This window comes from Micropterus salmoides, unplaced genomic scaffold, assembly GCF_014851395.1.
Source record: "Micropterus salmoides isolate LMB-PRFRI ecotype aquatic unplaced genomic scaffold, ASM1485139v1 Ms_hic_scaffold_19, whole genome shotgun sequence".
NCBI classification, from domain to species: Eukaryota; Metazoa; Chordata; class Actinopteri; order Centrarchiformes; family Centrarchidae; genus Micropterus; species Micropterus salmoides.
In genome coordinates, this window is record NW_024041039.1 from 13957726 (window position 1) to 13972513 (window position 14788).

General features: G+C 45.2%; 1 protein-coding gene across 5 annotated transcripts in view; it reads right to left on the reverse strand.

Moving 5' to 3' along the window:
* Positions 1-14788, reverse strand: part of meis2a (Meis homeobox 2a) — an 80313-nt gene that overhangs the window by 11154 nt on the left and 54371 nt on the right. For all 5 annotated transcript variants that reach the window (XM_038728493.1, XM_038728491.1, XM_038728489.1 and 2 more), the window contains exon 9: positions 13511-13587. In XM_038728493.1, coding sequence (XP_038584421.1) covers positions 13511-13587 — 77 coding nt within the window. The remainder of the gene's footprint in view (positions 1-13510; positions 13588-14788) is intronic.

A 14788-nucleotide genomic window follows, 5' to 3' on the forward strand; every position in this document is an offset into this window, starting at 1 on the left:
GGTCTAATAGGGGACTTACATAATCCTAAAACATACCATGTGCCTCTATTTTATGATGCAGAGTCCTCAAACTTCTTGAGACTTACCTTTAATACAAAAAAACAACAACTGCATCATCATAATAAAAGAAACAACCTTATAAATTATACTATGAAAGGTTACTGGAAGTTTGGAGTCTGTCTGATTCAGTGCTTGTATTTATTCTTTTTTTGTCTTGCTTCCTCATCTCAATCTGTCAGAAAGGCCTTGTTTCTGGTTAACTGACTTGCAGCCACACCTGGTAACTCGCTCCTGTTGTCAGCATTCCTTCCCTGAGAAATCGTCATGCCAAACCACCCTACCCTGGAGCACAGCCAACAGAGAGAGAGAGAGAGAGAGAGAGAGAGAGAGAGAGAGAGATGAGAAAGAGAGAGAGCCTCACTGCTTGGCTGGCCAATTGCTGTGGAGATCGGAAGGGAACCCAGCCAATCATGACTAGGGTCACTTGTTTGACGAGTTTGTGATGAAAGAAAGAAACCGAGCCAGAGCCAGAGTGAGACAGCAGAGAGAAACAGAAATACTATACACGTCTTCCCCAAGAAATGAGGTACGGACTGCTCCAAATGTAGCCCTGTAGAGCGTGCAAAGAGACAGCTCTGAAATTGTGACACAGAAATCGTTGACAGTTTATTGCCTTCATGGCTGACCTGCAAATGCCCATTTTGAGAGCTCATATGCCAGGGACAGGGGGGCAAGTTTCCCTTTGTCAGTCAAATGCCTGGAACCCTTTGGAGAAGGATTAGATGCAACACAATCTGAACAAGAACGTGCTGAACTCAATCCCTGATCACTGCTTGCAAACATGACTGTCCTCTGGTTCCTATTAAAGCTCATTGCTTCCATACTTCTGCTTCAGACAGAAATAAAGATTCCAAACCTCCAGCGATTGAGTCACAACTCACTGGAATCAAAGGAGGAAGGCTTTAGTTTGATCCTCCCCCCCACAAAACGAAACACAGGCAGAAATGAGTAAAACACTCAGTGTCCTTTGACCAGGAAGTGCATGCAAATTAACCCCATGAGGAGGGTGTGTTTAGTATAAGCAAACACTAATTATGGTCCGGTCAGACATTGGGGCAGTCTGGGGCTACTGAACATCCAACACTGATCTACTGTAGTGTCAACAACAGCAATTGAATCAGCTCACATGGTCCTTACAGGCCCCCTGTAACAGTTTATACATAGCTAGCCACCAGACTGAAACTACAGTATCTGTGGATTTATCATAAACTATCACAAAGGAGCTTTTCACAGGCTCCACACACAAAGAGATATGGTAGGAACGAGGAAGCTTCCTCATGCTCATCCTATCAGAGATAGTTTCCCCTTTTCAATCCCTTCCACCCTTCTTTAAGTTAAAACAGGAGTCAAGAGACATAAGCTGGGCGAACATTACCTCACCCCTATGTTTGATTTAGTGCAGATGTGAAGCAGAGCAAGGCAGGCTCGTTTTTTAAGAACGTCAGAGAGGGCCCACGTTTAGGGCAGCCACTGTGTTTACATAGTTTTACCTCTGTCTCTCTTTCCCTCTCTCCCTCTTTTCTCTCATCTACAGTGCCTCCTCCATACCCCCTCCACACTCTTTTGTCTGACTCTCAAATTGGGACTGTTTCACCTCTCCTCCATGGACTTTCACTGACCTGTTTTTCTTTCCCTTTTTATTACTCCACTCATTGCCCTTTTGTGGCATCCCCCCTCAGCCCTATATGAGTAACATTTGCACTGCTCTGTCAGTCTAGCTGCAGAAGTCATTCCTCTCTGAAACCCGGGGAGTACGAGTCATTAAGACTTGAGTGGAAAATCAGACAAAGAATTATATATTTGTGTTGCAAACTGACACGATTTAACGAGCAGCTAATTAAAATAAATCAATACCACTGCGGCATGCTCGCTCTCTGTCTGTCTCTCTTCTCTTGCTCTGATTTTCTGTCAGCACCAAAGAGGTGGAATACTGCAGTGAGGAGTGCAATGTTATTCTAGTGATGGTTTTACCCTTAAAATCAGGCTTAAACTATCACCTCTGCATTATGATTAATAAGTAAGAACTCACCGGCTCATCACAAAAGAGCAAATATCATACAGTCTGTCACAATTTGAATGATAGAAATATACAGTAATAATCCCAGAAGTAACTCTCTAAACTACAACAGCGAGACATACAACAAAGGAAACAAACATAGACATCTCTCCCTCTATTTACCCTCCCATCTAACACCTTCTTCCCTCTTCCCCCTGTCCAGTGAGGGCATGTCACCCCTGGGCCTTGCAGTCCAGCAGCCTGACCCCTACACGGCGGGCTGTGCGGCCCCAGCTGCTGACTGTCTGTCAAACACCTCCAGAGCAGCGTTGGGCCAGGAAGACCACGCTTGTTGCCCCTTTGATCCAGGAAGCAGCAGCTGCTGCTCCACACAGCAGCACTTTGTTCCTCTGTCTCCTCACCACACTCTGTCCTACGGCACAAAAACACTGAATCCAGTACAGAAGTGGAGGGAGAGAAAGGAGAAGAGGAAAAAATGTGGGGGTTGTGGAGGGCGGTGGGGGGGGGGGGTTAAAAAAAACTTTTTTTTTTCTCACTACAACATCAACAAGCTCTGACAACGGCAGCGGGGGTTTTTCTTGGCCCCGACACAGCTCTCAGGCATCTCCTTCTTGACGCTTCACCCTCCCTTCTCTTTTAAGAGATATGATAGTTATTGTTCAAATCAGCCAGGGTGAATGGAATGGACCAAGGCCAAGCCTGCCCCAGGCGTCAACACACCTGTATGAAAGAGACCTTATTGTAGCAACCCAGCATGGCTAACCTGCCCTAGCTATACCAGTTTTCTGTTGTTAGGAGGGAGGGTGAAATCCACTCTTCTTTCTCTCTTTCTCCCAGACAGTCCCCTAATATTTCCCGTCATTAACCTCCCTTTCGTCAGAGGCTGGCACCTCCGCCCTGGAATGTTTTTTTACTAACTCTGTTATTTTAGAATATCACCACCAGACAGGGGGAGAAAGGGAAGAGTTGATCCACATCTCCCTTGTTAGCAAGGCCCCACTTCTCTTACTCTTGTACTCCCTCCCTTAAGACAACACCTTATTAACGTGCATAGGTGCACAAAAGGCATTGTCTGCCTGCCCAGGAGCTAAGGGACCAACAGCTGTGTTTCCTGTTGTTTGAAGAGCACCGAACATATGTCAATATTAGCCCCCGTCAAAGGTTCCAGCACATAGCGCATGACAGGGGTCGTCAGCGCTCGAAGGTAACGCTCATTCCTCATAAGCCAGCTTCTCACCTTTTGGGTGGGTGAGGGCTTCCTGCTTTCATGCAGGGCCAGCAAGAAATAGAACAGAGACATGCTGGCAGGCTGACGCACACACACTCACTCAAACACACACAGAGGAGAGAGGGGGAGAACAGAAAGAAAGAATGAATCCAGCACTATCATTACCCCAGCCTAACCATCAGCCCTCCTGAGATGAGTGGGTGTGCTTACAAGATTGCCCCATTTTGTCAGTTGTGAAGAGTGCCACCCCTATTGCCCAGATTTCTCTTTCTCCCACAATGCCAGGCCTGTTGGGTTCCTTTGTACGTCTCTGTGGGGAGGGCAGGTATAATCTCCATTTCCATCCACTTCTCACTACTATCATACAAATGTGTGACTTTTTTAGCCTCTCTGTCTCCCTCCTGCACTATCTTTCCATCTCTATTTCTTTCACCCGCTCTTTGTCTCTTGCTCTATCGTCTTCTGCTCCCTTTCATTCTCAACCCTTTTTTCCCTCTCTGCCTGGTAATCGAATGAGAGATTCTGCGACTCTGTGACTCCCCCTTATTGTCAGATATCAAACAGGGCGGCTTTGTGGATTACCAGGGGAAGCTGATAATGACATGATAGAGGCGTGATATTTCAAACAAAATTGAGTGTCAATTGCCTGCATCGTCTAGGCAACACAAGTGTCTGCGTTGCAGCAGCCAGGAAGGAAATAGGGACAATCTATTTCCTTTGCTTCATATCAAACGTCTCCTCTTCTCCTTCCTTTCTAAGACTATAATGGGTTCAGCTCAAAGAGAAGAAGAGGGGGCCTGCCAAGAGGGGCTTCAACTGTTACGTCCTTACGCAACACACATACATGCTTGGGTACACTTGTGAGCATGTATGTGCAGTACATGTACAGACACACACACACTTGCAGACATTAACTGGATTTCTGATTTTCAAATGCATTAGCAGAATTCAGAAGGCAGAGCCAATGGGAGGTTGCACAGGGAAGGTGCCCCCATTTCACCACCCCACCCCCAAACATATATACACATGCACATGCTCTCTCTCCCCTTGCCACTTACTTTTTTTCTCTTCACACTGCTATACTATTAACCATGAATATAGGGCAGTAAAAAATGCTCCGCAGTTTAAGCAATTAAAAAGTGACACCTGAACCTAGTGGATAGACTGTCGAGATTCTCTAATGCCTGGGTTTAAGTGCCACTGAACTAGGAGTCTTTCAGAGCCAGACAACTGGGGAGTACAGGATTCAGTGTGTGTGTGTGTGTTTGGAAAGGGATTCTCCCTCCCACTGGGATGTCATCATCTTCTCATCATTGTGTCTCTGGCGTGTGAGTGAGTGTTTCCACCAAGCACATTTCAATGATGTGTCTGTGTAAGTGTGTTTGTGTCTAGCACATACTAGTGACCACAAGAGTCATCGGTCAAATGTTGTCAGCTTGCCTCTGACTTCCCTATTGAATAATTAATATGAGTTTCAATAGCACATAATCGCTTTGACATACATAACCATGAATGCAGGCACACAAACACACATGTGCAGGCACGGTCAGTAGCAGATTTTAGGCTAAAAAGCCCAGCAGCAGGCCAGTGATATAAATAGCTGTTGTTTGTGGAGGGGACTGCTGGCAGAAACAGCGCTGACACTGTGGCGCGGACCACAGGGACTCTGATGTGCCTGGTGGCCTGAAGCAAGCCCGCTGCCTCTCAGATCAGCTCTACCACTGACTGTTTACAGCTTTGACTGGCCTCCTTCATAAGTGATGGCCAGAAAAACATACAACAATCTCTGCGTCTCACAGAAAAAAAAACGTTTCGATCCCAATCTAATTTTTTTCAGGTAATTTTAAGTTTCACATTGATATGCAATTAATTCCAACTTTTTATTAAATGGCACACCACCACCTATTGCGACCTCATGCTGTAAGGAAACTGAAAAAAGTCTATACAATATTACGAGAAGATGATAAAGCAGATATGTGGGGTGGGGGTGGGGGGGATCCCCACCACTTTCACATGCTCAAAGAGTCACCCAACTGAAACATCGTCGTCGGTAATGTGAGGAATAAATATTCATAAGGCGGGGAAGAGAGAAACCCTAGATTAGGGTAATATACTCCTCATTGTTCTCCCCTGGCTTTCACCAGCTCTTTCTCTGTATCTAAGCATCTTGTTATGCATGTAATAGTGTCGGCTAATAGTGGCTAATTCCTCCAGCTACCTCTGACAACTTCATCAAAGTACATGCATATGTGTGTGTGTGTGTGTGTGTGTGTTGGTGTGTACATGGAGAGAAGCAGCAAGCTGCACCATTTATTTCTCACCTCTCCCAAATTGCAAATTACCGGGCTTGATATCGCCAAGATTTTGGGCCATGTTCCAATTAAGATTGGATTGTTTTTGTAGAGAGGCCCTTTGACCCCCTGCCACCTTTTCCCTCCCCGTTTGTGCTTGGCACCAACTCCACTGATATCTCATCCATAACTGGCCTGAACTGGGGCAGAGCATGACTTAAACAAACAAAGGGCTATATTGATTTATATGGTCTTCACTGGTGGGCTTATTGGCCTGCCCCTCAAAGCCACAGAGGGCACCAGGCCATGAATCACAGCTCCAGAAAAAATACTCAAATACACACTCACAACAGGTAAGAATAATACATAGGATCATTGTTAAGGATGTGATTACAACCCTCTCTCCCTCCCATATCCAACACTCACTTTTGCTGTGTCTTAAAGGAGGGTGAAGGAGGTCGCCGTGGGATATTCTGAACACGACACCACACAAACAAAGCAAAGATAGAAGATTTACATGCTGTTGCTGTATTTCCAAACACGGGGATAGGGGGAATGCATAGTGTGAAAGAGGGAGGTAAAGAGGAACACAGAGAAAGAGTGAGAGAACGAGCATGCCTGGGCAGAGAGAAAATACCTTGTAGAGGTTCACAGAGTTTAAAGAGCTCAGCCAAAGAAGGAGCTCCTGTCCTCACTAACACACACACCCTCAAGGCCATTCTGTTACACCTGGTCACCTTTATCCTTTTTAGTCCCCCACACCCTTACCCCTCCTTCCACACATATACACCATCTACCCAAACACATACACAAAATTCAGCCGCCGCAAACATCACTACCAAGACACACAAAGCAGCACCCTGTGGCTAACACACAGCTCCTCTGGCTATCTCCCTCAGCAGATAAAACTAATTATTCCAAATCTACTCTGTCAGCTTGTCTGATCCTCTGGGGCCTCAGTTTAAATCTTGCTCTCTCTCTCTCTCTCTGTCTGTCTCTTGCCGCTTCTCTCTCGGTCACAAGCCACAAAAAGACCAAGAATCTCTGCCAACTGACCTCCAGAGTAAAAACATAAACAGACTGACTAGCCATAAAGACACATATAGCACTATAGCAGCTGAAACACATTGCTTTCTTTGAGAAAACAGACCATTCCAAACAACTTTCAGACTGACGTCAAGTTAGATTTTTTTTAATGCACGACTAAAACGCAATTTTTTTTTTAAAGCACTGATCAAGTCTGGTAGTCTTAACAACGTTGAAAAATCACAAAAAATCTATGACATCATCGAGCATCCAATCCAAAGGACTTATGCACCTATTCAAATGCCTAGTCCCTCCATTGGCACTTGCCGTTGGCACCCATGTTAGGCTTTAGAGCTAAATAACAGGCCAACATCCCAGGCTTTCCAGCTGCACGCCCTGAAAGCCCATGGAGAAACCATTCGTCCCAATGAGCTTTAAAGGCAAATGGAAGCTCATAAACAGAGACTTGACTGTATAGACTTTGCATTTTATCTTTCAGCAGTTTCCCCTTTTATGAGCCAGCGACCCCTATAACAGGGGGAGGAAGGGAAGGATGAGTAAGATGGGAGGATGGCAGGGAGAGAGTAAGGATGATAGTTAGGATGTTGAGGAAGAAGATCATGGCAGAAAGAGAAGAATAAGAATGAGGTACAGGTTGGCAGAATGAGACAGAGGAGAACTGGGGTCACAAATCTTGTTGCTATTCTAGTACGTGACATCTCCGCTCGTTTGCGGCTGCTCATTAACAAACAATACTGCTGTGAAATTGGTTTAATGACAAAGTAATAAAATTGCTATTCTGCTCACAGATGGCCTCAGGCACAGGGAGATTCTGGCAGGCTTACTGTGGCTGCCCGTGTGCATTAAGCTGCTTGTTCATGAAAACAGCATCCTACACTTTCTTTCTCACTATCACCAACCTTTTTTTTCCTTTTTAAGTTCGTTCTCTTCCTACAAATGAAATAAATTAACCTACTTTCCTCCCTTGTATTCTCCTTGAATTCTCCCTCTCCCACACTCTCACCCTCTTGCTCTCCCTCAAAGTCTCTCTCTCTACCATGTACTCTCTACCTCCTTCTCTGTCTCTCTATCTCACCCCAAGTACAGAAATTACCATCTTAAAATAAAAAAAGGAGACTCGCCCACGCAAACGCAGCTCGACTTCATTTCAAACGCAGAGCCCTTGTTATTAAACGACCCACCAATAAAACCAAGCCGTTGAGGAATAAAAGAGCCAAAAGGAGAAGAGAAGTACAAAGACCTCCCTCCTCCCATCTCTCTCCATCTCTCTCTAATGCTTTCTCTGTAATACCACGTTCAGCTCTTTGCTTCTCTATCTTGCCTTGTCTGGCTTCGTTCTCCTTGCATGCCGTCTTTGCTGGTAGATTTCCACAGCCTTGGAGAGCTGCTTGTAATTGGAAAACAAGTAAAAAAGCATTCATTTTTGTGCATGATTGCCCGACACTGCCAATTTTATAAAAGCACCACCTGTTTTTCATAATTCTAGACTCACACAGAGGTGGGCACTGGGCTGTTCCGTGGCCACGGTGGGTGTCCATGCCATGCTATGCTGTGCACCAATGTGCCCCCAGTGCCTGATAAAGTGGGAGTGGGCCCTGTTAATCACGCGGAGCGTTTCAACAGCGGTGTGTGCTCATGTACTCACACACAGCACATACTGTGAGTACACACATAAACAGAGTGGCACATTAGCATCAGCTATTCAAGACTCCCATGGATTATCCTGTGAGTACAGCATGTGTCTAGATTGCACCGCAAACAGATATTTGGATCTGTAACAACAGCAGAACAAAATGAAAACACACGGAGGCTGTTCTATTTTATTCTGCCAATAATGAAAATATGTTTTTCCAAATGTGTTTCTCCCTCCAAAACAGATAAAATGGGATTATTATTACAACATCAAGAAAGCGGCCAGATCAAATGAACGGGTAGGGGGTGTTGGTAGGGGGGCTGGCACTTGGGATCTGACAACAGAGTCAATTCTGCTAATTAACTGCCAATTAGCAGTCCCTAAATGAGAGGGATCATGATGCCTGTGTTGGCAGCACCCCGATAGTCTCTCTCTCAGTCAGATTCACATATACACTCACGCTCGCACACACAGACACACCAGAGAGATACACACAAACACACACACACACACACAGCCGCAACCTCTCCACACTCCAGCTGTATATTTAGAAAGCCAGGGGCATAAGATGGCCACCGCCGGGAGTCCCTGGTTGCAGCCAAAAAAAGGCCTGACATTTCCATCTGGGTCAAAGTTAGACAGATAACCAGCAACTTCAGTCAACTTGCCCACCAATGTGGCAGAAATGAAGAGGCAGAAAAGTAAGGAACAGGCAGTGATGTGGAGAGTGGTAAGGGGAAAAGGACCTCAAAATCCTCTGTGTGAGATTCATAAGACTTAAATACTTATAAAGAATGTGGAAAAAAAACAGAGGCGGCTGGGCCAGCTTCATAGCTTTATGTTACATTTGGAAAATATTAGTTATTATTTTGCATTTCATAATGGTATCGCTGCCAAACCAGAGGATCATAAAAAAATCAAAAAAGCCAGTGTTCCAAAGTGTCTCATTGGCCTGAAGAAGGGGTGTGGAAAATGCTTTGCTAAGTGGAGGAACAAATTGGGCTTTGGCTTTTCTTTTTCTTGTTCTCAGATATTACAAATAAATGTGCCTGTCCGTTAATAACATTTTGCATGTGAACCTGCAGTACAGCTTCTATACACCTCTGTTGGGTGAGTTAAACTCTGAGAAGTCTGGAAGGATCCACAGAATGGAGGGAGGGAGGAATAAGGAGGATCTGAGTGAAAATGGGGAACATGCTGTGAAGAGAGCTACAGAGCAGTCAGAGTAGAGCTAGCTAAACTCAGTTTATCTGCACGCTGTGCTACAGCAGGATGCAATCTGGGAAGACAATCTGGATTCTATGTACATAGGCAAAAGTTGTAAAGGCATACAAGTGCAATGACTTTTGAAAAGTATTTTAACTGTAGTATCACTGTGACCGTTCTTTTTTTAGCTCTTTATTAATTTATTAGACCTGCATACCTGTCTTACACAGTTGTTTACTGGACACAGGCGTGTATGCCATTGAGCTTATTCCACTGTTGCTCAGCTTCAAAACAATGAAATTAAATAACTAATTCTTAATTTAAACATACAGTAAAGGGCTGAAGTTTATCCTCCTGGTGAAGACAGAGCCTCAAGAAAACAACAACAACAACAACAAAACTCCCCAAAACAATCAGTGCACCATGCCCTACCCTGAATGGCCAGAGAGATTGAGCCTATTTCATCTCCTCAGTGGGCACAGGCCGCTTGGCGCCGTCGTCTGGTGGATATCCTTCCCTTATCATGTGACCTGTGCTCTGACAGGGGGCAAAGGTTGGCTGCGATCCGCCTCTGTGTCTTAATAACTCACTCATTGTATTCCTTTCTGCCGCTAATTAGAGCCTCTCCCCTGTGTGTGTGTGTGTGTCTATGCATGTATTCCCCCCCCGGGCTGTAGAGAGGAGGCAGAGAAGAAAAAATAGAGCGTGGCTTTGTGCCCTCTTTATTGTTATTAGTGCTCCAGTGGCACAGCAGTCAGTCATCATAGATGCCAAGAACTGACATATTCGCTCTGCCTCTCCTCTCTCTCTGCCATGGAAATGACCAACTGGCTGCCTGTGAGATGAGGGAATAATGAGGGGACGATTTCCTTCCTTTTTTTAGACGCTGTTTCTCTCAATCATCTGTCATCAGTGTCATCTCTCAGGCTCGTGTAATAATCCTGCATGTTATGTGTGTTGTGTATGTGTGTGTGTGTGTATGTGTGTGTATGTGCATTGCCGCAGAGGTAAATAACGGCAGGACAGTTGGTGTGTGTGTTTATGAGCGAGGGCATATCGTGCTGGGTCTGACGCTGAGACATGAAAGGATTTGGTCAGGCCCCATTTAGCCCAGACTGATAGCAGGACACCAGGAGCTGCTGAGGCAGGCAAATATACCGCTAGATACTGTAAACTGTGAACGCTTCTCCAGCGAATAGACACCTGAGTCTGCCGTTTCACCTACTTCATTATCCCAGAATGCTATGTGTGACATGGCCCTCACCTTTTCCCACTATCTTAAACAAATGTAATTACATGTCAGACCACTCCCCGATTCTGTTAGCATGACGCCAGTTGTCTGAAATGTAGAGCAAACACACTTCCTAACGGTTAACTAATGGTGTCCTGACACACTGTACGCCCATAACATCTCTGTGCATACTGAGAGAGCATAGTGTATTATTAGTATATAATAATGTGCATAATGTGCACATACACACACACTTGGACACACACACAGAGGATACTATTAACTGGATAATCATGTCCTCCTCATCATCTGCTCAACACCATCACAGTGATATTGTGAACTTTAACATTTTCCTTTGTTCCTTATTATAATCAGACTGCTAATGGGATGTGGCCTACAAACAGGTGAGACTGCCAACTAATGATATAGACTAGATATAGAACCAGTTGAGTGTCTCCTGTGGTACCAAGACAAAGGGTTTCCAACCAGCTGGAAGTGGTCTACTATGGGTTTTGTTTTCTGTGTGTACAGGTGAGCTGCAGGTAAACGTAAAGGGAGGTGTCAGTTGGAGGATATGGTTTGGGGAGGTTTGATGGGGTAAGTGGGTAGAGAGCGAGATGCACTGTCTATTGACTATCACACAGAGCACCCTTGTGCCCTCGCTGGGCTGCGATTGTGCTGGCGGACAAAGCCCTGATTCAGCACATCCTTTCCCCGAGGGAGAGCTCTGGAAACCGAAGACATTGGCCATCCCCTCCCTTTTCCCCCACTCATCCTCTGCTTCTGTCTCTCCCTCCCTCTGTCTCTGTCTCCCTCTCTTTGGTCAGTAACATGGCAGCGGCTATGCATCAAAGGGAACTACAGAACAATGCAAAGGGCCAGCCAGGAATTTGAAGAGCTTTTTTTTAAAACAGGAATGTCATATGGCAGAGTTCTGTCATATCCTAGGTGGACCATCTCAGCAGCCACCGGAACCAGAAACCAAAGAGAAAAAGCAAAGGCACAACCCAAACAAAACTCACTGTCCTGCCTGGTTAAGCATTACGAGGGGAAAGGAAATTTCAGCATCCTCTCTCTTTCTCATCTTTCCCTTAGTGTGAAATAGCCAATAAAGTGGCAGCATCAACCAGGCCAGCACCCAATGTCCCACAGATAGGCCAGTAGAGTCTAAGCGTCTCTAATGACTTTATTTGTGAAAACTGATTCCTGGTGTGTTTTTGTTAATACTGCTGGTGTAACATTAATACACATCTACATGACCACGTTTGTGTATGTGTGGAAACCAGGTTCATGAGGATGTTACCCAGCACAAGATCCTTTCAGACCTCTTTATAAATGGATCTGAGGCATTTCAGTGCCAGGCTTGGATTTCATGGCCTCTGAGAAAGCAGGGACTCTTCCTATATCTATCTCTGTCTATGTCTATTTCTCTCGCGCTCTCTCTCTCCTCGCAGGTTTGCAGACTATTTTTGCATTAATCACCATGACACAGGCAAGGCAACTCAATTTTCTGCTCCTGTAGGTAAGGTGCGTGGCGTCCCGAAACGGTGGCACGAGGCATGAAACAGGCAAGCGGGGGCTAATCTTTGGTTACTGGTGTAATTGAAATGCTATCCACACTGTAGGGTGCATTAAAGTCTGATAACAGCGGTTCCTGTGGCCAATTTAAGGAGCTTGACTTCCCTTAGCTAGAAGGAAATAAAGAAAAAGGGTGAGAGAGAGTGAGACAGAAAGAGAGAGAGAGCATGTCAGGACGGAGGGGGGAGGACAAGGGAGGGGGCTGATAGATAAGGCCAACAAACCAGGCTAATTCTCCAGGCATGTTTCTCATTGTGATCCAGGAAAAATGAGAAAAAAAATGTATCAGAGAACCAAAAAATCAATTGACCCTCGGGTGGCTTGTAAGGCTGTGAGTCTGATAAACCTAAAAGCTTCGTTAATGTCGGCCTGCCTGTACCAAACAGATAGAGCACTTTGTAAATGAACCCGCTTTGATAAATATATTAAGGAAAGCTGTGAATAAAAGGCACAGACTTGTCATTTGTAAATAGAACCCCCGCTACATGGAATTAGAATGATAAAATGGGGTTCCATATAATTAAGTTTGTGTAAGACCTGAAATCCGTGCAAATACCTTGCCGGAAATTTGAAAGGAAGCTGTCAGTTCAATTAATCTGAACATCACCCTGAGAATGTACTGAACAAAATTAAGCTGCAGATAAAACCTGGGCTAGTATTTTGATAAGTAATTCCTGTATCATTTCTTTGCTTCTGTGATCATGTTATTTAATCCACCACCCCCAGTTATGTGCTAAGCCATCTACAAAGGCCTAGCTGGCCAGGCCACCAAAACCTTAATCCACCATATAGCTTTTGCAAAATGGGGAGGGGGTGGAAAGCAGTTTTGTGGGGGCACCAGTAGCGGTACTAGGTATGGTTTTGGATGAAGGGGTGGGGTGGGGTGTGGGGGTTGTAGGGGTAGCTTATGATCTCTGCCTTTCTCCCTTAAATATATCCCAATGAATACATGTGCATCAAACCACAAAGACCACTGACTTAGCAGCAGAACACTTTGCCGATAACACCAGAACATCCTGGTAGCTTAAATATAATAATGTTACAAAGGTTGTCAGTGTGTATGTCTACGCGTGCACCTCTGTGTGTGTCTATATGTGATGGGGAGTGCTGTACATAAACGGTTTTCACACTTGGTGGGGAGAGGGAGGCGAAGGCTTTTGAAAATGAAAGCAGAGCGATGCTGGTGGTGGAGATAGGGAGAGCGGAAATCTTGACTCACCAGTTGTTTACTTGTAAGATGGTGAGGCCTGTGTCTTGGGCTAGCTGCTTCTTCTGCTCTTCAGAAGGGTATGGGTGCTGCAGGAGCAAACAGAGAGAATAACACACACACATGAACCTCTTTGACATACAGATTAACATAAATAGTCACGCATGTAAGCGCTGGCAGAGAACACATGCTCAGAGTCAAGTTTCTGACGGTTGCTTATTACTGTATGTATTCAATATGTTCCCTTGTTTGTTGTATTGTGTAACCCAAGATTGCACCTTCTCCTGACCTCCACCCAACCCCACCCCTCCCTTGCACAGTATAGACATTCAGAGCATACACGTGTCCACCCACACTTCAACACACACACACACACAAATACACATCAGTGTTAAACCTGTCAGAGCTGGCCGAACACGTTTGTCAGAACTGTGATGACCCCCTTACCTATCCCCACCACGCCCACACACAAACAACATATAGTGAACACACCAAACATATGCACCACACAAAAACCCCTTACGAGCATGTGCGCGTGCACACAAAGACACAAACACACGCACACGCACACATCCTGACAAACGAGACTTTCAGGCAGGCCTAACGTAGATACTGGTGTCTGAGAATCCTTTTATAATACCAAGCAACAGAATGAGTGGGTGCAGATTTGCAGCGAATACATTTATCTTTCCTTGAATGTCTGACATGTATCCTGGTGGTGGCTCTTTCATAGAGAGCAGCTGAATACAGACTAATACTAAAAGAACAGAATGCCGTGAAATCTCCACAGCCTTGCCAAGATTTTTACCTGAAAACGTAATTCTGCGACCAGGGCTGCAATGATACTATTTGTGTCAGGTCCAATCTAAAGAACATGGGCTGATATAAATGGCAGACCTTGGGCTGCCTTGTTCCCCCTGGGCCTGCTATGAAGCATGACAAAACAACAGTGATCGCTGGTGACAGATGTCTTTAAGGGCCAGATTAGGAGTCGGGGCGCACGCAAACGAAACAAATGAGACACTATGTGTTTCATTCAGCCACTGTGGACAGAGAGCATGCATGCAGCACACAGAATTACACGTTCACACGCACACAGGCATGGGCAAACAGAAATGCACACAGACACAAACATATATTCGTAGACACGACACTTGCAAAACACATCACACAAAAAAAATCTTAAATCCTCTTTCTATTTTCGGGTGGTTTCAAGCTCCATTAACAAACATTCTTTCCCCAAGGAAAACACCTTTAGCCTCATGACTTACACCCCTTTTTTCAGCTCCT